Source organism: Schistocerca serialis, chromosome 4, assembly GCF_023864345.2.
Source record: "Schistocerca serialis cubense isolate TAMUIC-IGC-003099 chromosome 4, iqSchSeri2.2, whole genome shotgun sequence".
NCBI classification, from domain to species: Eukaryota; Metazoa; Arthropoda; class Insecta; order Orthoptera; family Acrididae; genus Schistocerca; species Schistocerca serialis.
The window spans coordinates 538,469,952-538,496,308 of NC_064641.1; the positions used below are offsets into that span (position 1 = coordinate 538,469,952).

Genomic DNA, 26,357 nt, shown 5'->3' on the forward strand with positions numbered 1-26,357 from the left:
TCTTTTTTAATTATAACACCCTTTTGTATTTTATATTGTAAAATAAACTCACTATCATGTACAGCTCTTACTTTTTCCTTTTAAGTTATGCAAGAACCATATTCCTATCATTTTCCTGTTCTTTGCAATCTAATTTCAAACATTCATTAAATATGCCAGTTCACAGCCAAGTGCCGGGTGTAAAGAGGGCAGTGTTGAATGTCTTAAAGATAGCTCTGCAAGGGATTTAAATGTTCATGTGGTGTCAGCATACATGCCATAAATACTATCAGAGAAGTATTTAGAAATGATATAGATGAAAATAAACATTTAGGAATTGTAATTTTTGGTGAAGTAAGGAAAGATATTCAGGTTGATTCTCACTCAAAGTGGATGGTTTTGTAGAGAGAGAGAGAGAGAGAGAGAGAGAGAGAGAGAGAGAGAGAGAGAGAGAGAGAAGGAACATTTTGGTGAACCATGCATTGGTACTCAAGTTTATTCTTCTCCTTTATAAGTGGATCCAGCTGGTTGCTGTTAATGCAAGGACAAATGCAATTTTTGGTGATATCCCAGCTAAAATATTGATACGGCTAATCATACAGCCGGAACAAGCTGGAGCAAGCGTCATAAGCTTTACAAGTGTTGCAAGTCAATCAAACAAAAAGGCTGCAATTAATCTAGGAATTACTGGCCAACCAGAAAATGTTAAATGAAGTATTTAAAATCCAGTTCATCGGGACAGAAAACTTTGGGCCCTTTCGGACTACATACACACATTTAAATGTATGAGAAATTATTTTCACGAGAAAAGTAGGTTGCTGTACAAAAACCAAGAAACAGATTTTAATTTCTATAGACATGTGTATGCTTTGGACTTGTCCCATAAATTTGTAGGCCTTGGAGCTTGTCCAAAATTGACTTATAGAGCTTATGTCTTTCCAAAGAATGAATGTGAAGCTGGATATTCGATTATTCAATTACTCAACTGCAAATGCAATTAAAAATTTCCAGAAAACTAATCCCAAGAACTTTAGCAGTGGTAGAAACACGGAACTATTCATGAGAAATGTGATTAACATATCAGATGTGCCCAACTCTAGAATACCAAACAATTCACTCAACAAAGATTCCTGTTCACACAAAATATTAGTTGACTTTTAAGAAACCATTTGCTTAGTAAACAACACTTTTCCTGAAACGGAACAATGGAATCTCTCAGAGACACATTAAAGAATATATCAGAATTTTCTCAGTATTTTTGGTCCAAAGATTTTAAGTATGTAATGACAGGAAAATTCAACCAAGACCCTCTGGAACATCATTTCGGAATTATGAGGTCTGTAAGTTGTGACAACCAAAGATCAGCTGTAGATTTTCTAAAATAACATATGTTACAGAGCATGTATGTCCCTGTTAGGACGTCTATATCTAAATCCGCAAATTGTAAACCAAGTTCAGTGCCACCTCTTACGTCATTTGTTAATCTGATGTGTGTATGTGCTAAAGAAAGGGAGGTACAGAAGATACACATTAACTTTTCCGCTGAAGACAAAATTAAGGAGAAAATTGTGGTAGCAGACTGGGAGAATGATCTTTCTATTCCATCTAAAGGCAACATCCCATAGCAGGTTAGATTGTTAAAAAGCTTAGTAAACAGAGCAACTGTGTGAACTGTCCTCAAACCCTTGTGATTGAAAGGCCGTCTGACACAATAGCTGCAACCTTCACTGCCACAAAAGACTTTGGCTCGATAAGTGGCCTTTCTTATTTAACCTACTTGCTCGAAAGCATTTTCAACATTCTTTTACAGCTTGAAGTAGTTCGTGAACAGAAACTGCCTTCCATTTCAAATCTATGGGGTGACATATTTCATGAGTGTTTATACAGAACTGACATAACTGTTTTAGGAACAGGTGCTTTAGGATGACGTGTGAAACATAAACTTGATCTTACAAGTAAATTAATTTTTGATTTCATGAGGTGTTGCTTTTTCTTTCGCACAAAAGAAATCTGCAAAGAGCTTTTGGCAGCAAAGTCTGCGAAGTCATCATGCAATCTTTCCAAAGTTTCTGACAAGTAACAGCTACAAATTATATGGGTGAGTTTATATTATCTTTATCTCCTATGTTTTAGTCTGTACTATTGATTGGTATGTGCCTCTATAGATGAATTTTTGCATGCTAAGCTGTATTTCAATCTTCGACAGTATATTTTATTTGCTCAACATACGTGACTCAATGTTTCGTAATTGCCTTTAAGGACATTAATGTTTTATACTTTCAACGCAGATGGCATAGTTAAATTATCTTGTCTTAATCTTGTCAAATACAGCATTTTAAAACTGTGTAAGATCTGACTAGTACATACATTGAAATGTTCTTCGCCCAGCACTAAGTGTCAGTAGAGCCACCTAGCGGCAGTCATGCCGAAACCTATCGAGTGCCTACACTACTTCTAGACATTATTGTAGTGTCAACAGACAAAGATATCTGTTTGCTCTCTTCCTCATTTCCAATGTGTGGTACTACACATATCACCTCCTGACAGAAAGTACAGGCCAGTAATTCTGCCTTACAACTTACTAGTGAACCCAACAAAGCTTCACAATTGCAAAATATGAATGGCAATTAGATATACATCCTAATCTGGTTATGCCAGGGAACTGTGTCTGGATGCAAATTTCAGCTCCTCATTGCAACTCTGCCCACTTTGAAAGTGTGGAATGTGAACTGTAATAAATCATGTAGAATACGAATGAAATAGATGTATTTTTATAGTCCCCCTCCTTTTCCCACACAGTACGATTACTAAACTTCAGAATACTTTTTCAATTTCTGGGTACTGTGTCATAAGTGTACAAAATACTTTTCTGTACTACCGGTACAGGAAATGGCAAAATACAACTGGCGATGTGGAAAACACTATTATCTTACATCATTCCCAACTTATTTGAATGTCCGACCAAGAGCCTTCTTTACTGTTACTGGAAACAAAACTCTGAGTTCCTTACACTGAATGGGTAAACTAGCTGGGATCACTGGTAAACAGATTATGAGAGAGATTTCTGCAGCTGCTGGATCTGTGAGGATAGTAGCTTCAATGACATTATTTTGTATAGTTTTAATCTGTGAATGGGTAGCATTACAAAGTTTTGGACGATTCAGATTGTTTATAAGTATACTAATCATAAACCAATAAGCCATAAATAACCACTTCCTAGTATACAGATTTTCTGATAAATTGACTGCAAGGAAGGAAATGATACTGCACATTTGCACAGCACAGCATTTTATTTCTCATGGTCAATTTTAAAAGAAAGGCTGCACATTGGTGTTTGACAAAACAATAGTCTATGACTGTCCAAATGTTTATTCAAGTATCATGTAAAAATCAGAAGTAATTTGGTCAAGAAATTTGAGATTTTTGTTAATAACATTTCCCCTTTATATATCAGAATAGAATAGTTTTCTCAACTGAATTTTCCTTTGATACAAGAAACATATTCAAAATGTATATGATAAGTAGAATTTGACTTTTTTCTGTGAATGAATAGTCAGTTATAATTCAGTTGTTATTCATCACTGTATGACTTGGTCACATTTTTTACAGAGTTTTTAATTTCGTATTGCAAGAAGTTGGCACATGCCGATGCATTACTATAATCTTTGTGTACCCTGAAGTGCTTTAACTAATTTAACAATTTCTCTATAACTTAATAAAGTTGATGTGCCTATTTCAGCAACAGATTTTTTGCAATTAAAGCACCAAGGATCAACATAATTTAAATTCACTCATGTCAGGTGATATAACCAAAACTGTATATCTCTCAACACATCTTCCAACAACTCAGCAGCAAAAACCTGTCATTATCTGGCAACTGTCAGCACAGAAGACTTCACTGCATCTTACCTGTCTGTCCCAGTCATGAACCTCCTACAGTTTTTCTTCATATGAGATGAAATACTACAAGAGACCCTTAAATTATCTATATATTTCTTCTCTTATGGGTAGAATAGGCTTTTAATTGCAAATGAAAAGAAAGCATTCACGAAGATGAGCAGTATTTATTACATCAAAAGATGATCTTCCACTTGCAGTATTATGAATGCTCTAAAACATTTGCAAGTGTCATGCTTTCATTGATACAAGACATTTTTCTAGTTTTCATCTCCTTAATAATAATGGCCAATAATTTTGGTGACTTGTAAGTACAGCAAAAATACATTTTTCCCCCTTTACTGTCCTAGTTAAATGGCTGAAGTATAGAACATAATTATATAATACTACATTTTACTTCCTGGAGAAGAAAATACACCTCTTACTTATTATAAATGTATCAGGTTCTGAAAGCATGTTAATCATCTTACCTAAAAAATGGCTTACGTTTAAGGAGTTCCTTTGTGTCACCATGTTGGTAAATACCCCTTGGCCAATCATGTGACAGAAATATATCTATCGGTTCCTGCAACTGAAACAAACAACATGAGCAACACATAAGAAAATATGAAAAACTATTAGCAAATGTAGACTCATAACTAACCAAAAATAAATTAATGTGATAATGTGTAAAGTAATTAGAACAAAAACATATCAGCAGCTATAAATGCACCACATGTTATCTAACATGCAAGGGGCATTCAGTAAGCAATGCAACACCTTTTTACAGAAAGCAGGATGGTTTTATTCAGGATTCCAATACGTCACATTATTCACCATTCTTTTGGCTACAAAACCCTATTTTTCAACATATTCTCTATTCAATGTGATGGCGTTACACCACCTTACTGGGAGGGCCTGTGTACCTGCATGGTACAACTCTACTGGTTGATGTCGGAGACAACGTCTTGCTGCAGCAGTAACCTCCCCATCAACCACATGCTCCTTCCCATGGAGTGCATCCTTCACTGAGCCAAATAGATGGAGGCCCTTTACAATCTTCAGTTAGATGACAAGGAACCAACAGGACACATACCTCCTTTGAATATCAACAGGTGAATGAGTGTGTCAGCACTACCAACTGGGGCATTCAGTTGAGCAACAAGGTGTTTGATTGTGATTCAATCACCTCAAATGAGTACTCTCATGTTCCAACATTGCAGGAGTCACAGCTGGCTGGCATGAGGGTGATCGGTCACATTGGTCGACCTTATTGCGACGACGACCTACACCTTGCCCAATGCCTCATCATGATTTTGTTCACTGCCAGGTGTCTGTACACATTCTGCAAGTGCCTATGAATATCTGAGAAGCTCTGGTTTTCAATCAAAAGAAACTCAATTTCAACTCTCTGCTTGGAACACATCACCATTACAGATGCTGCTTTGAGGCTATGTATATCGCTGACACATATTGAAACTTTATTAAACTAATTTTCTGAGATAAAATGAGTTGCACTACTTATTGAATACCCCTTGTGTTAACTGTAGCTGGAGCTCTTCTGTCACTTTTGCTCCCTCATACTAAAGGAAGTCCATCCCTGAAATAGTGAATGTGAGAAAAGTAAAATACAGCATTACATAAGATTAAAGGAATGCACAAATTGATGATTTTACAAACCATAAATAGGCAGTTTGATGAATAGTATATGAAAATGGGACTACAATATACTTGTGACAGTAATTTTGACAAACACTGGCAAACTACCGAGCATATAAACAACTGCAACAATGAGGCATCATTTTCACTGCACCATTAAAATTATATTTGCATTATAAGGTACACACTTGTGAGGTGCGTATATAAAATAATGGGACTGATACTGTCACTGAGTAAGTATACATGTGCCAAAGATAAATGACCAATAGCTGTGAAATGTGAAGCATGAAGCCTTCTCAGTTGAATGAGGCATCTCTGGTGTCTGTAGACAAATCGGTGTTGTTGTGACCTTCATGTGTGTATAGCTGTTGTTTTTGTTTTGCTGGTAAAATGGCAAGTGTAGCAATAGAGCAACGAATTGTTGAACATTGAAGATTACTCACACCTGATATACCCTCCAACATTAACTTAATTCTTTCAGCACGTATGACTTAATTAGCTTGCTTAATTAAACTGTTGTATAGAACAGAAGAAAACTGTGGAAAAGGAAAGAAATCAGACTACTGCTTAATCAAATAAATAGAAAAGAAATTGTTTTGCAAACAGATAAGTGTGTAAAATGCGGGAAAATATAAAAGGTGTGAAGTTACTTTTTAAATGGAAATGTTTTGCATTTATGCCATTTATGTATCATATATGTACATAATATGCATCAAATACTCATTTAAGACTTGTTTATTACTATCCAATACTGGTTTTCCAGATTTGGTACCATGTCTCGTCACCACTGTGATGTTTCTCAAGACTTTAGCACATTATTACTCAGAACTGCTGTCAATCCATTTCCTTAATCTATGTTAATGAATACCATTTTTTGAATCCAGTTGAAGATGGTGGACTTTTAACCTCTGTGTATGCCCTGGGAATATAATGCAAAGCATCTGAAATTGACAATTTAAAGGTGGCAGGGTTTTTTCCAGCTTCCACGAATTGTAATGCCTTTTGCATAATGGCTTACCTGCAATAAGTTTTGAAGGCCTGGATAAATGCCCAAACCCAAGGGCCACAGTTTTCTTGTGCAGTCTGGTAGCAGGAAATCTAACTGAATATAAAAATTTTTTGGTGCTGCTGATGTTGTTGCACAGGACAAAAATCAACAAACAGATGATATGCAACTGCTTCTCAAACAGTTCTGTTGTCATCCACACTTTGTTATTGGCAATGTTTTTACATTTTGAAACAACTTTTTTTTTTAGTTTCCCAATCACAAATACTTTAATTTTAGAGCCATCAGCATTTGTGTATAGCATTACTGTGAGGCGAGCTTTACTGTATTTGACTCTATTGCAATTTTTTTTTTTTTTTTTCATTTAAAGTGTTTTATTTGAAAGGATGCTGAAGGATGGATCAGTTACATCTATATTGAGGTTGTCTTTCAGTTTACACTGCTTAACATGTTCTTGTAATCTACCACCATGTCATTTACTAACAGTTTTTACATTTTCATTGTTTCCTTTGTCTCATGGTATGTTGTACACCACACAGCCCTTTGAGGTGTTTCCCCAATTGTGAATTGATTTTAATTGATCAATATATTGCAAGATGCCACGTCTTCTTTTCTGAATTTTCTCATCACTCTCTTCTTTTCCAGCTTGTGGTCCTGTTATGCAGTGCCACGTATCTGACCACTGATTTCTTAACCAATTGCAGAGGGGTGCAGGCTATAAGAGAGTTTCTACATTTTAACAACACACTATGAAATCACAACACAAATAAGTTCTCAACTCACAACTACTAATAATTAACAAAGCTTTTCAGACAACATGTTCATATACGATACTTCAGTGCTTGACCCAAAACCTTAAGTTCTTACTTAACTTAAGATAGCATGGCATAGACACTGAATAACAACATTCATTTTTCTTTAGTGCTCGACCATTGTCGTCAGGCTCCTTTCTTCTCTGGAGTCCACTGCATCCCCCGCCCCCAGAGCATGACTGCACAAAGCAAGTGACCCCTTACTCGCCAGAACAATTACACATCCGTCATCACTTCCTGCATTGTGACCGCATTTTTTCTTCCACATATCTACACATAAATTCCAACAAACCCAGGCGCAGTAGATACTCTTTATGCTACTAATTAAAGTTATGTTTTTCACATGCACATCTTTCATTGGTCTAGTAAAAGGGAAGTGAGACATGTTGTTACCCTTCAGCAGCTTTTAAATGTAATGCTTTTTCCACAATGAACGTCTGCTCCTTTAAAACACCCAACAACATAACACTACAATCACTTATGCAAGGCTACGAACAACTCTACATAGTTCTTAGTTATCTGTATGGTTACTGCCCAGAGTACATTTCCACCATTTTTAGTGTGGATACGAACTGTGATCACTGTGTTCAGATCCGAGCTGAACTAGTGACACTTCACTAACAGCTCCAGGCTGTGTTGCTTTCGGTCTACATCTACATGACTACTCTGCAATTCACATTTAAGTGCTTGGAAGAGGGTTCATCGAACCACTATCATACTATCTCTCTACCACTCCACTCTCAAACAGCGCGCGGGAAAAATGAACACCTAAACCTTTCTGTTCGAGATCTGAATTCTCTTATTTTATTTTGATGATCATGCCTACCTATGTAGGTTGGGCTCAACAAAATATTTTCGCATTCGGAAGAGAAAGTTGGTGACTGAAATTTCGTAAATAGTTCTCGCCGCGACAAAAAACGTCTTTGCTTTAATGACTTCCATCCCAACTCGCGTATAATATCTGCCACTCTCTCTCCCCTATTACGTGATAATACGAAATGAGCTGCCCATTTTGCACCCTTTCGATGTCCTCCGTCAATCCCACCTGGTAAGGATCCCACACCGCGCAGCAATATTCTAACAGAGGACGAACAAGTGTAGTTTATGCTGTCTCTTTAGTGGACTTGTTGCATTTTCTAAGTATCCTGCCAATGAAACGCAACCTTTGGCTCACCTTCCCCACAGGTTTATCTATGTGGTCTTTCCAACTGAAGTTGTTCGTAATTTTAACACCCAGGTACTTAGTTGAATTGACAGCCTTGAGAATTGTACTATTTATCGAGTAATCGAATTCCAATGGATTTCTTTTGGAACTCATGTGGATCACCTCACACTTTTCGTTATTTAGTGTCAACTGCCACCTGCCACACCATACAGCAATCTTTTCTAAATCGCTTTGCAACTGATACTGGTCTTCGGATGACCTTACTAGGCGGTAAATTACAGCATCATCTGCGAACAACCTAAGAGAACTGCTCAGATTGTCACCCAGGTCATTTATATAAATCAGGAACAGCAGAGGTCCCAGGACGCTTCCCTGGGGAACACCTGATATCACTTCAGTTTTACTCAATGATTTCTGTCTATTACTACAAACTGCGACGTTCCTGACAGGAAATCACGAATCCAGTCGCACAACTGAGATGATACCCCACAGCTTGAGGATGTTGCCAATGAGTATCACTCTGGAAACACTGGATATGGGGATCTGAGGGACACCTACTGAGTCCCATGTGTCTCCCAATCAGTCCACTACTGAAGCCACCCCTGGTACCGACCGCACTAAATCAATCCCTCCTCTGTGGTCCCTAAGCCACATGCAGTCACGCGTGCTGTTCCACATGCAGCCTTTTGGCCTGCAAGGTATGGGCATTCACATAGAGTGGGATTACTGGTTTTTGGGAGCTGCAATGTTATGCACGTGATGGGACCTCTTTGGGATGTGGCTGGCAAGGAGGGGTATCAGAGGGAGTCCCTCCAGATATGGCGAGGCTGCTTCCGGATGCCATGAGAAGCACAAGGTGCAGCGAACTGCGTGTGGGGCTCATATCGGTACTAACGATGTATGTCACTTTGAACTGGAAGAGATTCTTTCTGGTTTTGGGTGTTTAGCAGAAGTGGTAAAGACTGCCAGGCTTGCCTGCAAGATGCTTGCTCAGTATCTGCAGTATCTTTGACAGAACCAAGTGTGGTCTTTGCTACAGAGCCAAGTGGAGGGTCTGAATCAGAGGCGTAGACAGATCTGCGACTGTAGGCTCAGATTCCTTGACTTATGCCCATAGATGGTGGGTTTCCAACAATGGTTCAAATGGCTCTGAGCACTATGGGACTTAAAATCTGAGGTCATCAGTCCCCTAGAACTTAGAACTACTTAAACCTAACTAACCTAAGGACATCACACACATCCATGCCCGAAGCAGGATTTGAACCTGCGACCATAGCAGTCACGCGGTTCCGGACTGAAGCGCCTAGAACCACAAGGCCACCACGGCCGGCAGTGGGTTTCCAGGTTCCACTTATAGGGTCAGGTGTCAACTACAAACAGGAAGTGGCTTCATGGGTAGCAGGGCCTGTGTGGAAAGGACTAGGTGTTTGTTTAAGTTACAGTGTCCAGGAAAACTACAGAAAGGACATCAGTCTAGAAAGGTGCAGCACAAACACAGGAAGATAGACCTACCAACAATCAGTATTGTTGTTGTAAATCGTAACTGTGTTGGGAAAAGAACCAGAGCTCTAAGGACTAACAGAAAGCACTGAAGCTTAAATCGTTATAGCAGTGGAAAGCTGGCAATAAGTTCAGCCGAAATTTTTACAAAGGTCCTAAATGTGTTCAGAATGTGTAGATTAAATACAGTTGGTGCTGGAGTGTTTACTGCTGTCAAAAATAGTTTTCCTTGTAATGAAATTGAAGCAGATAGTCCCTGTGAGTTAGTACAGGTAGTAGAGGTTATACTTGACAACCGAAATAAATTAATAATTGGTACCTTCTAGCGACCTCCTGCCTCGGACGATACAGTTGCTGACCAATTCGAAGGAGACTTGTGTCTCATTTCAAGTATGTATCCAACTCACCCATTCACATTACTTGGTGGTGACTTCAACCTATCCTCATTATGTTGGGGAAAATACATGTTTTTAATTGGTGGAAGCCATAAACTATCGCCCAAAATCATACTGAATGCTTTCTCAGAAAACTATTGTGAACAATTAGTTTAGAAGCTCACTCAAAGCATAAAAGGTTATGGAAACATACTTGACCTTTTGTCAACAAATAATCCCAGACAAATAGGGAACATTTTTGGATACAAGGATCAGTGACCACAAGGTCGCATGTTCAAGATCGTGATTTGATTTTAAGTTCTAGATATTCATATTCTATTGTTTGCATCATTCCTGCTCAATCTTTCATTGATTGTATCAGTACCAGTGTATATTGTGATGTATCGTGAATTTTAGAACATCTGCGACACCAGTTACCAGAGATACTTCACGTACTATCCTCTCCCGTGGATCCTGTCTCCTCTGCAGAAAGCACAGGAACCGCCATTACCAGTCTACTTGACTGCGAGTGACATGTCAATGGTAGAGCTAGGCATCCTGTACAGGGTGTTGTACCAATCTCCCTAACCAACAAGTCTGAAGTGCTGTCTTTCACTGAAACTGAGCCGGTGACACTCGCTTCACCTATTCCGGGAAAAACTGTTTCATAGGGTTTCAGGAGGAGAGAAACACAAAAAGGTAGGGTCTATTAATCATCGGCAGTTTGAACATATAGAATCGGCAGCAAGGGACAGGAAAGAACACCAGGCGCACTCAGTGTGTATGCTTGAGGGGCCTCATTCAAAATGTTGAAGAGGCTATTCCAGCAGCCAACATGCCACCACTTGTAGATTGTGGTGCACGTTGGAACAAATTATGACTGTCATCTGAACTCTGTCATTGTTGAGTCATTCCAGCAACTGGCGGAGAATATTGAGAAGACAAGCTTTGTACAGGGGATTTCAATGAAGTTCACAATTTGCAGCATTCTCCCCAGAACTGATCATGGCTCCCTTGGTTCTGAGTCGAGTGGAAGGACTGAATCAGAGACTTCGAAGGTTCAGTGACAAGCTATGCTGCAATTTCCTGGACTTGTGCCATAGTGTTGAGAACTGTAGGGTCCTCCTAAATGGATCAGGTGTGCACTACATATCAGAGGCTGCTACTCAGGTACCTGACTGGGTGTGGGGTGCACACAAATGTTTTTCATATTAGGCAACTCTCCAACAATCCAGATAAAGACAGCTGTAGGACACCCAGAAGTATCAGTGAAAGATCGAAAGAAATGCCTCCCACAGGTGAGAGTATTAAAATCCTAATGGTAAACTGATGAAGCATTCGCTACAAAGTTCCAGAGTTTGAATCGCTCATAAAAAGCAGTGAAGCTCGCATAATAATAGGTACAGAAAGCTAGCTGAAACCTGAAATTGATAGCAGTGAGATTTTTGGGGAAAATTGAAATGTATATTGAAAGGATAGGCAAATGGGAAATGGAGGTACTGTATTTGTCGCAGCAGAAAAAAAATTCAAATCCGTCGAGCTAGAAATTGAAGCTGCATACGAGACTGTTTGGGCAAGACTCAGCATCAGAGGTGGGCATAAAATGATAATTGGATTCTCCTATCACCCATCACACTAATCTCTTGATGTAACCAAAAACATTAGAGAAAACCCTCAGCTCACTTATACATAAGTTCCCCCATCGTACTGTAATCATCAGTGGAGACTTTAATCATCCAACATTTAACTGGCAAAAATTACAATCTTGTTAGTAATGGGTGTGATAAGACATCCTGTGAAACTTTACTAAATGCCTTCTCTAAAAACTACCTGGAACAGATGGTTAGGAAACCCACTCATGATGGAAATATACTGGATCTAATGGCAACAAATAGACCTGATCTCTCTAAAGATGTCCACATCGAAAATGGCATCAGTGACCATGACGCGGTTGTGGCAACAATGATTACCAAAGTACAAAGGGCAACTCAGCCAATCAGAAAGATATATATGTTCAATACACTAGATAAAAAAAATCAGCAGTGTTATATCTCAATGAGGAACTTGATATTTTCAGCACATGGCAAATATGTGTAGAGGAACCATGGCTGAAGTTTAAAAGAATAGTTGACCATGCGCTGGATAGAAATGTACGCAGTAGAAGAGTTCTTAATGGGAGGGAACCTCCATGGTATATAGTCACTGTAAAGAAACTTCTAAAGAAACAGATTACTGCATAATAGGTGTGAAACAAAGTGTAGGGCTATAGATAGAGATGTTGAATGAAACACTTTGGCTGTAAAGAGAGCAATGCTTAATTCCTTCAATGAATACTGTATCAGAATATTGTCAAGTGATCTTTTCACAGAAACCAAAGAAATTCTGGTCATATGTGAAGGCGGTTAGTGGCACCAAAGTTAGTGTCCTGTTCCTAGTGAAATGTCTAACCCAGTTTTCAAATGCCCTTTACAAAGGAAAACCCAGGAGAACTGCCTCAATTTAACCCTTGTACCACTGAAAAGATGACAAATAAGTATGTGTCAGTGGTGTTGAGAAACAGCTGAAATCATTAAAATTGAACAAAGCTCCAGGGCCTAATGGAATCCCATTTAGATTCTATACTGAGTTTGCAGCTGAGTTAGTCCCTCTTCTAACTATAATCCAAAATAGATTCCTAGAATAAAAAACCGTGCCCAGTTCTATGGATTATCGAAGATGGATGTCAACTATCCAAAGAAAGTCTATTAAAACTTCAAGAACAGCTTTAAATGATTGTTCTAGGAATACACTACAACCCCCTAGGTATTGCCCACATAGGGATTGTGAAGATAAGATTAGAATAACTACTGCACACACAGAAGCACTCAAACAATCATTCTTCCCTCACTCCATACATGAATGGGAAGAAACTCTAATAATCAGTACAATGGGACGTACTCTCTGCCATGCACCTCATGGTGGTTTGCAGAGTATAGATATAGATGTAGATGCAGTGAGACTCAATACCGTGACATCTAAATCCATCACAAATAAACACAACATATATCATTTTTAAAAAAAGTAGATACAACAATATTATGAAACGGAAAGTTGCTACTCACCATATAGTGGAGATGCTGAGTCGCAGATAGGCACAACAAAAAGACAGTCACAAATATAGTTTTCAGCCAGTAAGGCAAAAACACACATACACACTCATGCAAACACAACTCACACATATATGACTGCAGTCTCAGACTACTGAGGCCACACTGCGAGCTGCAGAACTGGTGCATGATGGGAGTGGCAACTGGGTGGGGGTAATGAGGAGGCTGGGGCGGGGAGGGGGTGAGAGAGTACGGTAGCTGTGGTGGACAGTGACATGCTCTTGGGGAGTGTGGAGGGACGAGAGGGAAAGAGGGTAGGGCGGTTATGTGCAGTCAGGACGTTAGACGGAGGGACTCCCATCATGCATTGGTGTTGATGCTCGCAGTGTGGCCTCAGTTGCCTGAGACTGCAGTCGTGTGTGTGAGTTGCCTTTGTGTGTGTGTGTGTGTGTGTGTGTGTGTGTGTGTGTGTGTTTGCTGTATAATTCTGACGAAGGCCTTACTGGCCAAAAGCTATATTTGTGACAGTCTTTTTGTTGTGCCTATCTGCGACTCAGTATCTCCGCAGGTGAGTAGCAACTATCCTTTTCAAAATATTGTTACATTTCGTCCTGGGTTTTCCATTGTTTAAAAAAGTACATAAAAATTTGCCTGGTGTCTTGCTATGAAAGAGTATCAACTCCTTCAAATTCGACTATGCAAGCGTGCACCAGGTGTGGCAAGGAAATGTGACTGACTGCTATCTAGAGATATATACCAAATAAATTAATAAGAGATGGTACTGATCCCCCATGGTATACAGAACAGGTCAGAACACTGTTGCAGAAGCAACAAAAAAGCATGTCAATTTTAAAAGAATGCAAAACCCTAAAGATTGGCTACGTTTTACACATATTTGATTTTGGTGAACTTCAGTACAAGATGCTTTTAATAGTTTCCATAACAAATCTCCTGTCTCGAGATCTGGCAGAAAACCCACAGTGATTTTGGTCATACGTGAAGGACACCCGTGGTAAGACATGATCAATACCTTCACTGCGCAATAACAATGGTGAAGTTATTGATGACAGTGCCACTGAAGCAGAGTTACTAAACAGTTTTCTACATTCTTTAAGCAAAGGAGACAAAATAAATATTCCTGAATTCAAATCGAGAACAACTAACAACATGAGTAATTTAGAAGTAGATAGGCTTGGTTTAGAGAAACAGCTTAAATCACTTACTAAAACTTCAGAAAATATCATCCTTGTGAAACACAACTAGCTCTTTATTCTCACAAAGTAATGAGTGTGATTGACAGTGAAGCTCATATTGATACCATACTTTCAGATTTCCAGAAGGCTTTTGATACATTTCCTCACAAGCAACTTCTAACAAAATTGCATGTCTATGGATACTACCCCACTTTTGAGATTGGATTCGAGGTCTTCTCTCAGAAAAGTCACAGTTCACAGTAAATGACAAAGTCATCAAGTAAGACACAAGTAATATCTGGTGTTCCCAAGGAAGTGGTATAGGCCCTCTACTGTTCCTGTTCTACATGAACAATTTAGGTGACAATCTTAGCAGGCCTCTTAGATTGGTTGCAGATGATGCTGTCATTTACAGTCACCAAAAGATCAAAACCAATTGCAAAATGATTTAGACTAGGTGCGAAAAGTGACAACTGAGTTTAAATAAGTAAATGTGTTAAGTCATCCACATGAGTAATAAAAGGAATCCACTAAATTTTGGTCACATGATACATCACACAAATTTGAAATCTCTAAATTCAACTAAATACTTAAGAATTAAATGACGAATAACAAACTGGAACAATCACACAGATAATGCTATGGTGAAAGCAAACCAAAGACTGTCATTTACTGGCAGAAAACTTAGAAAATACAACAGGTCTACTAAAGAGCCTTCTTACACTACACTCATCTGCCGTCTTCTGGGGTACTGCTGTGCAGTGTGATGAAGCGCATCGAAGGGCAACTCATTTTGTATTATTGCGATATAGGGAAGAGGGTGCCATTCATTTGATATGCGAATTTGGGGAAGCAATCATTAAAATAAAGGCCTTTTTGCTGTGGCACGATCTTCTCATGAAATTTTAATCACCAACTTTATCCTCAGAGTGCGAAAATATTTTGTTAGCACTCACTTACAAAGGGAGAAATGATCCCATTAATGCAATAAGAGAAATTAGAACTTGCATGGACGAATTTTAGTGTTTGTTTTTTCTATGTGCTGTTCGAGAGTGGAATAGTAGAGGAATAGCTTGAAGGTGGTTTGTTGAACCCTCTGCCAGGCACTTAATTTTAAATTTCAGAGTAATCATATAACAATACCGGAGAAGGAAAGTTGCTACTCACCATATAGCAGAGATGCTGAGTCGCAATGGGCACAATAAAAAGATTCACACAATTAAAGCTTTCGGCCATTAAGGCCTTTTTCAGCAGTACACACACACACACACACACACACACACACACACACACACACACACACACAACTTGCACACACATCTGCAGTCTCAGAGAACTGACACCACACTGTGAACAGCAGCACCAGTGCATGATGGGAGCGGCAACTAGGTGGGGGCAAGGAATTGTGTGAATCTTTTTATTGTGCCTACTGCGACTCAGCATCTCTGCTATATGGTGAGTAGCAACTTCCCTTCTCTGGTGTTACATTCCATCCTGGATTTTCCATTGTTTGATTTTTGCCTGACAGCTTTTCTTCGATCCTAACCCAGTACTGTTTTCCTTTGTAACTACATTCTTTTGCATCCACTATACTCAGTGTCATTCCTTCTTTCTTTTCTTTCCTGTGTTTCTCTTGTTGCCTTACGAACCGCACTGCACGCTCTACTTATGAGCCACACTGTACCGCGACCTCAAGACCATGCTGATTGTTGGTGCAGCATCTTAGGTCCCACATTACTCCTGCCGATATAATGAAGCCTATACCTTCAAACTGATCACGCTCCCTGTGTCAATTCCCAGATTTTTGCATGTTATCTCCCACACTTTTCCGGTGCCACATGATCTTACATCTCTAACTACGAACCTCTCCCCACCCCCCACACTTTCCCCATTCTATGCCTGTTCGCTTCCACTAAATCCACCTCTTCCAGTCACATCTGCCATCCCCCTTACGCTTATCCACCCTTAAACCTGCTGCCCACAGTAATATACATATATTTATTATTGATTAGTTATTTTCTACTTTGACCCTTGTGACTTCTCGCAAATTTTAGTGAGTTTTCACCGTCCACTATCATCATCTTCCTCAGATTTCATCTCGTTTTTCCCACCTTGTGCATCCACTTCGTCCTTTTCACACGTATTTGGGTGTATTTTTGCGTAATTTTTCAGGTGTAATTCTACTTTCTTACGTAATTTTTCGCATTTTTTGCACCACCATGGATCCATGCTCCTTCCATCTGCGTCAATACAGAAAACTTTCCTTATTCCTAGCCAGATCCCAATCCCACATACTGTTCCTGTGTTGCTGCTTGGCTCATGAAATCCCCCCTAATGGCCTTACCATCAAATTACCCATCTCTGGTTGCCACCCCTCCTTCCACAATGACCTCCACCTGTTCAGATTCCGCCAATCCTTAGCCATCACCAACATAGTCCTGCAAAACCATATCAACCAAGCCCAATCCTCCTTGCAGTACCTTCTCTCCATCTGCAAAATTCTCCTGCTATGCAGTCCCAAATTCCTGGAACCCATAACACACATTGAAACTCTTGCCCTGCAGGAACTTGAGCAACATGCACAACGCTACCTGAAAAAGCTCTCCATCCTACTCACTTCCTACTCCCGCCTCGGAGTACCACTGTCCACCACTTCTACAACCACCTCCAAACCTACACCACACCCCCTCATAGCTGACAAACCCTGTCTTACAGACCTACTACATTTACCCCACCCTCCAAAACTCCCTCCCACCACCACACAGAACCCAGAACCTAAACAGACCCAAAACACAGTTATGACTCTTTCCTCCAGAAGCCTTAGTCCCACAGAAATATCAGTCCTTTCCAAAGGCCTCCTCACCTTTTGCCCCTCTCCCAAATTCAACCATGCAGGACTAGTTAAAGACCTTCTCTCGATCCTTACAGTGGAAACACTTTTTTGCTACCAACCCTTGTACCTTGCCTAACTCAGTTCACTCCTCCATCCAACGGTGATCCACCCCCACTGCCTCCAAAGCACCCCCTGTTAACTTTCCAGAATTTCTTAACCTCCAACCTTGCCTCAACGTCATTCGCCAAATCCCTCAACATGCAAACTAACCTTACATCTGTAAAAGGAACTGCAGCCCACCATCTAAAAACTGCTCCTGGCCTTACAATCCTACCTGCTGACCAAGAAGTCCCTTCCGTAGAGCGTAGCCACCAGTGGTTGTCGCATCTGCAGTGACGAGCAATCCCTCTCACCACTGACTGTAATTATCTTCTCATCCTTGTACAAAAACAAATCTCCTGTCCGTTATCTTTCCAGTCTCCCACCACCTCCCAAAGTCCCACGGTCTGGCCACAGAGGAGCATTCCCCTCTTAACTCAGTACCATCCGGGAATGGAGCAAGTGAATTACATTCTTCGCCAGGGTTTCGATTACCTCTCGTCGTGCCCTGAAATGAGAAATGTCCTGCCCACTATACTTTCCACCCCTCCTACTGTGGTATTCTGCCATCCACCGAACACAATATACTCGTCCATCCTTACACAACCCCTGCTCCAAATCCCTTACCTCATGGCTCATACCCCCGTAACAGACCTAGATGCAAGACCTGTCCCATACATCCAACTACCACCACCTACTCCAGTCCAGTCACTAACATCACCTACCCCATCAAAGGTAGGGCTACCATATTTACTCGAATCTAAGCCGCACCTGAAAAATGAGACTCGAAATCAAGGGGAAAAAAATTTCCCGAATCTAAGCCGCACCTGAAATTTGAGACTCGAAATTCAAGGGGAGAGAAAAGTTTTAGGCCGCACCTCCAAATAGAAACAAAGTTGGTCTATTGTAATATGAGACAATTTAGGTCGAATGAATGACAATACAGCTATAGTACTTTGGTTCGAATCGTAAGCTTAGCAGTTAAGCTTTACCAGGTAGCCACTGCTATGCATCAGGCACCCCGTCCGTATTTATACGGGTACCCTTCCTTTTTCACCTGCGTCGTCTGGTTTGAATTGATTGCTTATGTTTCTTTGATCCAATAAGTGCCATTCTCTTTGTTATAGGTGTTTACGTCACTCTAAGCAGAAAATGCATTACTGTACTGTGTCATGCATTGTTTGTCGCATTCTGATAATGAGGGTTTATAACCTGTCGCCGCTCGCGGCACAGCTTGCTTTTTGCGAGCTACCAAGCTTACAATTAAAAAAAAAAAAAAAGAGGAATTGTCTCATTAGTGAAACAATGGCAAGAGCTAGCTATTCGTTGATACTTACACTGCTGCTTTCTTTGATAATGATCAACAAGAACCAAATAATAGATTGCGTATGATAGAAGATGTTCTGAACAAGAGTTTAGCGAAAATTTTTCTCCGTTTGAAAATCTTTGCAGATGCCTCTTTAGTCCATTACATTCTGCACAGAAATAAGAGTCTTCTTAGATTTAAAAATCTAGTCAATTGCTGTGCTTCATTTCTGACTGAATCACTATTAGGCATAAGAATAATACGAATAGAAACATGACATGATATGAATATTCTTCCGCGTTTGCTGTTGTCTCACTCTAGTTTCGTAGTTTATTAGGCAGACAGGATTTAAATGAGATAGCAGCAAACACAAAAGAATACATGGCAAAATGTTTATATTTGTATTATTCTTATGGTGAAGAGAACACTGTATGTGATTCACAATTCATAAAAGTTCCTATTAATAACCTTCTCTTCTCACAGGTAGGAAAAAATTCAGAACATAGAGTTGGCCATATTGACAAACATCCCAAACAGTCTTGCCAGTCGGATTTTCGTAGCACATTGAAATGCTGCTACATTTGAAGATGAACAATACGGAATTTGTATTTACTTCGTTGGATAATGTATGAAAATGCAGTGGTCGAAACTCGGGGCGGAGAAAAAAGCTCGTCTTCCACCATTTTTTTTTTTTAATTTATTTACTGACACAGAGGTTTTGGCACCAGTATTTATCTTTGTGCCTGCAAAGCATCCCTTTGTAGCGCTACATATATTCGACGGCAGAAGTTAGTTGTGGCGGCACCTGCCAACATTTTTCAGAACTTCCACTTTACACTCGATTCTAAGCTGCAGGCGTTTTTTTGGATTACAAAAACCGGAAAAAAAGTGCGGCTTAGATTCGAGTAAATACGGTACCTGTGAAACCAGTCATGAGATTTACAAGCTAAGCTGCAATCTCTGTGCTACAATCTATGTAGGCATGACAACCAACAAGCCTCTGTCCGCATGAATGGCCACCGACAAACTGTGGCCAAGAAACAAGTGGACCACCCTGTTGCTGAAAATGCTGCCAAACATGATATCCCTCATCTTAATGACTGCTTCACAGCCTGTGCCATATGGATCCTTCCCACCAACACCTGCTTTTCTGAATTGCGCAGGTGGGAACTTTCCTTGCAATACATCCTATGTTCCTGTAGCCCCCCTGGCCTCTACTTTCGTTAGTCACTGTCCTCACCCATCCGGCCCCCTCCCTGTTCCCATTCCAGCACTACACAACCATCATTTCACTGCCACACCCAGTCTCTTAATTCTCTTCTTTCTGCTACTTACCCCCTCCCCACCATCTCTCCTGCCCTCCGTCTAAAATGCAACACTTGACTGTCCGCCACTCCCACCATACTATCCTTCCCCCTCCCCACCCCAGCCTCCTTACCCCCACCCAGTCACCACTCCCATCATGCACTGGTGCTGCTGTTTGCAGTGTGGTGTCAGCTCTCTGAGACTGCAGACGTGTGTGTGTGTGTGTGTGTGTGTGTGTGTGTGTGTGTGTGTGTGTGCGCACGCGCGCGCGCGCCTACTGCTGAAAAATGCCTTAACGACTGAAAGCTTTAATTGTGTGAAACTTTTTATTGTGCCCATGGCGACTCAGCATCTCTGCTATATGATGAATAGCAACTTTCCTTCTCTGGTATTGTTACACTCCATCCTGGATTTTCCATTGTTAGAGTAATCATACAGATGGAGATAAACACAATTAACTGTTGGTACAGTGGTTATGGGAGTCAAAATTAACTGTTGGCACGGTGGTTATGGGAGTAGCTGTGGATTGATATTGACTTGCCTCAAAAGGAAGATTGGGTTTAACATCCCGCCGACACTGAGGTCATTAGAGACTGAGTCCAAGCACAGATTGCGTCAAGCATGGGGAATGGAGTTGGCTGTCCTGAACATGAGTCTGGTGTGCTAACCACTGCGCCAACTCATTCAGTTTGATTTGCCTCAGTCTGTAATGACAGGTTCATTGGCACAAATAACACAATCAGCCTTAGCTAGCATATGACACTGTCCACACTGGATATATGAACTGTAAACAAAATTATACTGGTAGTTACAAATACTGGAAAGTTAACATCCTTTGCATATGATCATCATCGCAGGGCAAAGTTGGGACTGAAACAATACAGCTACAATAATGTCAGCATACTACTTTTTTTGCAGCTCACAGCATTAAAGCTAAGGTTGGCGGTGACAAGAAACAAGTAAATGTTCATGTCGAGTCACACCTTCTTCAGACTTCTATAGAAACAGTTACTCGCATCAGACACCAAGCTGAGTACAACTTGGAAGGGGCCGGGGACGAAGTACTAGCAAACTGTTCCAACTTTTACAGATTCAGATCTACTGGGAAAAAGAGCATCCAGGGCTCAAGAAAGTTAATTGCGTAACATTTGTAAATACTGCTTGGCTTTAAGGCCAACCACATGCCAGTACCATTTGATGTCAATTATATCAGATTTTTTTCCCTACTAACACTGTTTCATAAAGCATAAACCATGAGAAAACTGTAAATAATATGTTAACACACACTAGTGAGAATTAACCTTGTTAACAAAGGAAAATTAATGGGAGCAATAAATAATACTGTAAATGATAGTAAAATGTTCATTCCAGGAAAGTAAAAGTGGGGCTGTACTATATTTAGACAGATTAACAGCACAAAATAATTGCTTGTTGTTTTTAAGTATTTGGATTTAGAATAGACAAATATATCTTTTTCAGAAAAAGTAGTTATATGATTAGCACGAAACGCACCAAAAATGGATTCACATCACTATACCTACTCACCTACAGACTCTTCAGCAAATAATTTGGGCATGTAAAGATGGACTTAGCACTAACTCCACACGCACAGCACACCATCTAGACATCCCCCCCCCCCCCCCCCCCACCGCAAATGTCATGCTGGAAGGCAAGTATTGTTAAGCTTATTTAGAGAAATCTCTAAAATTTAAAACTTACTGACTCGTGCAAGTATTCTATATGATAACATTTCCTTTCACATATAAACATCTCCAGACATTGTGTGTTTGTAGCTACTCATAACAATAGATAAAATTAAAATCCACAGTTAGGTTACTTGAAAGATAATAACCCAATTCTATCAAACATTCGCACACAGTACCTTAATAAGTCTTACAAGAGTAAACTTACTAAAGATGAGAAAAAAACCTGATAATTCTTACCTGTTTTAAGCGAAAAACTTCTAAGTTTCTTATATGGTACACACTTCGTTTTGTCTCTTCAGTGTAAGGAGGTTTCTCAAAATGTCCTTTCATATAATCATGACCTTTATATATGCCAGACAAACCACCTATTCGAACTCCAGCAACATTTACAACACTGGCATAACCTAAGTAGTAAATGCTTGGAGCTACCCACCCTCCATTACGGTAGCTCTTGGAGATGGTTAGATGCCTCATGGTTACCACCATAAAAATAGTCAATATAGGTGCCACTTTTTCACCTGCATAATATCTGTGAAACATGTGATTTCTGATTATTGGCTCATAATAAAGCTCTTTGATCTGTCAACCAGATGCTCAGTGATTATAAAACATAACATTAATAAAAGTTTACAACACAGAAAATTGAATTTAGAAAGTAGAAAATTATCAAAATCAGAGAGAGACTACTAGATTGGCCAGTTTCTGCATTTGGGGGATGAACTACCCACTTGAAACAGAAAAGAGCGCTCTGTTTTCAGAACAAGATGTTCCCTTCTTCATGGACACAGGCCATAGGGTAAGAAGGACCCACCCGTTATGATGAAGAAGAAATGCAAAAATAAAGGTAATGTGTCAGAGAGAGGCGGAAGTTAAAGACATTACATCAGTAAGCATTATGCAAGCTTCAATTCAGACATAACGGAAGGGACAGAGCACAATGTAAAGGTGGACTGCAAGAGAAACCACTGGACTGATTTCAACCAAACTTGTTACATGTATCATTTACTGTGGACCACCAACTTACCAAAGGTTGGGCGGGGCAGTATTTGAGAATGAGAGCACAATTTGTGACTTGCAACTATCATTACATATAATTTCAAACCTTTGCAAAAAATTTTCTCTGTGACAACCCCACAAAATGGTGAAAGGAAAAAAAAATTTCAATTTATTACTTTTATGTTTCAACTCTATTCACAACACATTTAGCAGACAGTGTCCACAAATGACACTAAATATATCTACAAAATTACATCATTGTATGATACATGGCTCAGGAGATTATGGCATTATAAACCTGAGCAGCACCAAAGCAAAACTGCAGGGCAAAGTTCGCTACAAATACAGCTGAATTAAGGGTCCAATATGTGTGAAATATGTTACATATATGTGACATTTGCGTACGAAGGCACAAACATCCGTAAAAAGTTCCTCATAAACTGCTGGATCAATTTCAACCATACTTGCTAAACAAATTGCTAACTATATGAAGATAAATACTCTGGAGATAAGAACCAGTAACCTCCTATTGGAGTAGAATTAATAACATGAAGAGTGAAATGGGAGGAGGAGATGGAGGGGAAGAGAGAGGGAAGGAGGTGATGGACATAGGTGTGTGTGTGTGGGGGGGGGGGGGGGGGGGGGAGGAGATGGACAAAGAGAGGGGGAAAATAGGAAGGGAAGAGGAGGAGATGTACACATGGAGGGGAGAGGATGAGATGGACAGACAAAGGGAAGAGGAGGAGACAGATGGACAGAGGGAGAGGAGGACAGATGCCGGGACGACAGTAAGAGAGGAGATGTACAGAGAACGGGGAGAGACAGACAGACAAATAGAGAGGAGAGGACAAGACAGACAAATACAGAGGAGAGGAGGAAACAGGTGGAGAGAGATGCGAGGAGTTGGACAGAAAGAGAACAAATGGGGGAGGAAAAGGACCGACAAAAACGGGAAAATGGACAGAAAGAAAAGAGTATCAGATGGATAAAGAAGGAGGGGGGGGGGGGGATGGAAAGAGGAGAAAATGGACAGAGAGAAGAGGAGAGATGGCAGAGAGAGAGAGAGAGAGAGAGAGAGAGAGAGAGAGAGAGAGAGAGAGAGAGAGAGAGAGGAGGAGTGATGGGCAGAGAGAGGAGAGAGGAGGAGACGGACAGTGAGAGAAAGAGAGAGACGGACAGTGAGAGAAAGAGAGAGACGGACAGTAGAGAGAAAGAGACAGGCAGAGAGAAAGAGAGAGAGAAAGAGACAGGCAGAGAGAAAAAGAGAGAGAAAGAGACAGGCAGAGAGAAAGAGAGAGAGAAAGAGACAGGGCAGAGAAGAAGAGAGAGAGAAAGAGAGAGAAAGAGAAAGAGAGAGAGAGAAAGAGAGAGAGAAAGAGAGAGAGAAAGAGAAAGAGAAACAGACAGGCGGAGAGAAAGAGAAAGAGACAGGGCAGAGAGAAAGAGATAACAGACAAGCAGAGAGAAAGAGAAAGAGACAGGCAGAGAGAAAGAGAAAGAGACAGGCAGAGAGAAAGAGAAAGAGACAGGCAGAGAGAAAGAGAAGAGACAGGCAGAGAGAAAGAGAAAGAGACAGGCAGAGAGAAAGAGAAAGAGACAGGCAGAGAGAAAGAGAAAGAGACAGGCAGAGAGAAAGAGAAAGAGACAGGCAGAGAGAAAGAGAAAGAGACAGGCAGAGAGAAAGAGAAAGAGACAGGCAGATGAGAAAGAGCAAAGAGACAGCGCAGAGAGAAAGAGAAAGAGACAGGCCGAGAGAAAGAGAAAGAGACAGGCAGAGAGAAAGAGAAAGAGACGAGGCAGAGAGAAAGAGAAAGAGACAGGCAGCGAGAGAAAGAGAAAGAGACAGGCAGAGAGAAAGAGAAAGAGACAGGCAGAGAGAAAGAGAAAGAAGACAGGCAGAGAGAAAGAGAAAGAGACAGGCAGGAGAGAGAAAGAGAAAGAGACAGGCAGAGAAGAAAGAGAAAGAGACAGGCAGAGAGAAAGAGAAAGAGACAGGCAGAGAGAAAGAGAAAGAGACAGGCAAGAGGAAAGAGACAGGCAGAGAGAAAGAGACAGGCAGAGAGAAAGAGACAGGCAGAGAGAAAGAGACAGGCAGAGAGAAAGAGACAGGCAGAGAGAAAGAGACAGGCAGAGAGAAAGAGACAGGCAGAGAGAAGAGACAGGCATGAGAGAAAGAGACAGGCAGAGAGAAAGAGACAGGCAGAGAGAAAGAGGACAAGGCAGAGAGAAAGAGCAGGCAGAGAGAAAAGAGACAGGCAGAGAGATAAGAGACAGGCAGAGAGAAAGAGACAGGCAGAGAGTAAGAGACAGGCAGAGAGAAAGAGACAGGCAGAGAGAAAGAGACAGGCAGAGAGAAAGAGAGAGGCAGAGAGAAAGAGAGAGGCAGAGAGAAAGAGAGAGAGAGAGAGAGAGACAGGCAGAGAGAAGAGAGAGACATGCAGAGAAAGAGAGAGAGAGACAGGCAGAGAGAAAGAGAGAGAGAGACAGGCAGAGAGAAAGAGAGAGAGACAGGCAGAGAGAGAGATGGGCAGAGGCAGAAAGAGAGATGGGCAGAGGCAGAAAGAGAGATGGGCAGAGGCAGAAAGAGAGATGGGCAGAGGCAGAGGCCAGAGAGAGAGAGAGAGAGAGAGAGAGAAGAGAGAGAGAGAGAGAGAGAGATGAGAGAGAGAGAGGAGAGAGATGGGCAGAGAGAGGAGAGAGGAGGAGACGGACAGTGAGAGAAAGAGAGAGACGGACAGTGAGAGAAAGAGAGAGACGGACAGTGAGAGAAAGAGAGAGAGAAAGAGAGACAGAGAAAGAGAGAGAGAAAGAGACAGACAGAGAAAGAGACAGGCAGAGAGAAAGAGAGAGAGAAAGAGAGAGAGAAGAGAGAGACGAGAGAAAGAGAGAGAGAGAAAGAGAGGAGAGAAAGAGAGAGACTGAGAGAGAGAGAAAGAGAGAAAGAGAGAGAGAAAGAGTAGAAAGAGACAGGCAGAGAGAAAGAGACAGGCAGAGAGAAAGAGAAGAGACAGGCAGAGAGAAAGAGAAAGAGACAGGCAGAGAGAAAGAGAAAGAGACAGGCAGAAGAGAAAGAGAAAGGCAGAGAGAAAGAGAAAGAGAAAGCAGAGAGAAAGAGAAAGAGACAGGCAGAGAGAAACGAGAAAGAGACAGGCCAGAGAGAAAGAGAAAGAGACAGGCAGAGAGAAAAGACGAAAGAGACAGGCAGAGAGAAAGAGAGAAAGAGACAGGCAGAGAGAAAGAGAAAGAGACAGGCAGAGAGAAAGAGAAAGAGACAGGCAGAGAGAAAGAGAAAGAGACAGGCAGATGAGAAGAGAAGAGACAGGCAGAGCGAAAGAGAAAGAGGACAGGCAGAGGGAAGAGAAAGAGACAGGCAGAGAGCAAAGAGACAAGAGACACCGGTCCCGACGATGAAAGAGACAGGCAGAGTGAAAGAGACAGCAGAGAGAAAGAGACAGGCGAGAG

At 40.8% G+C, this 26,357-nt stretch overlaps 1 protein-coding gene across 1 annotated transcript in view; it reads right to left on the bottom strand.

The window, feature by feature from the left end:
* Positions 1–26,357, bottom strand: part of LOC126475258 (lariat debranching enzyme) — an 89,153-nt gene that overhangs the window by 40,407 nt on the left and 22,389 nt on the right. The window contains 4 exon segments of the mRNA XM_050102972.1: positions 4,347–4,447; positions 22,137–22,343; positions 22,345–22,385; positions 22,388–22,428. Of these exon segments, the coding sequence (XP_049958929.1) occupies positions 4,347–4,447; positions 22,137–22,343; positions 22,345–22,385; positions 22,388–22,428 (390 nt within the window).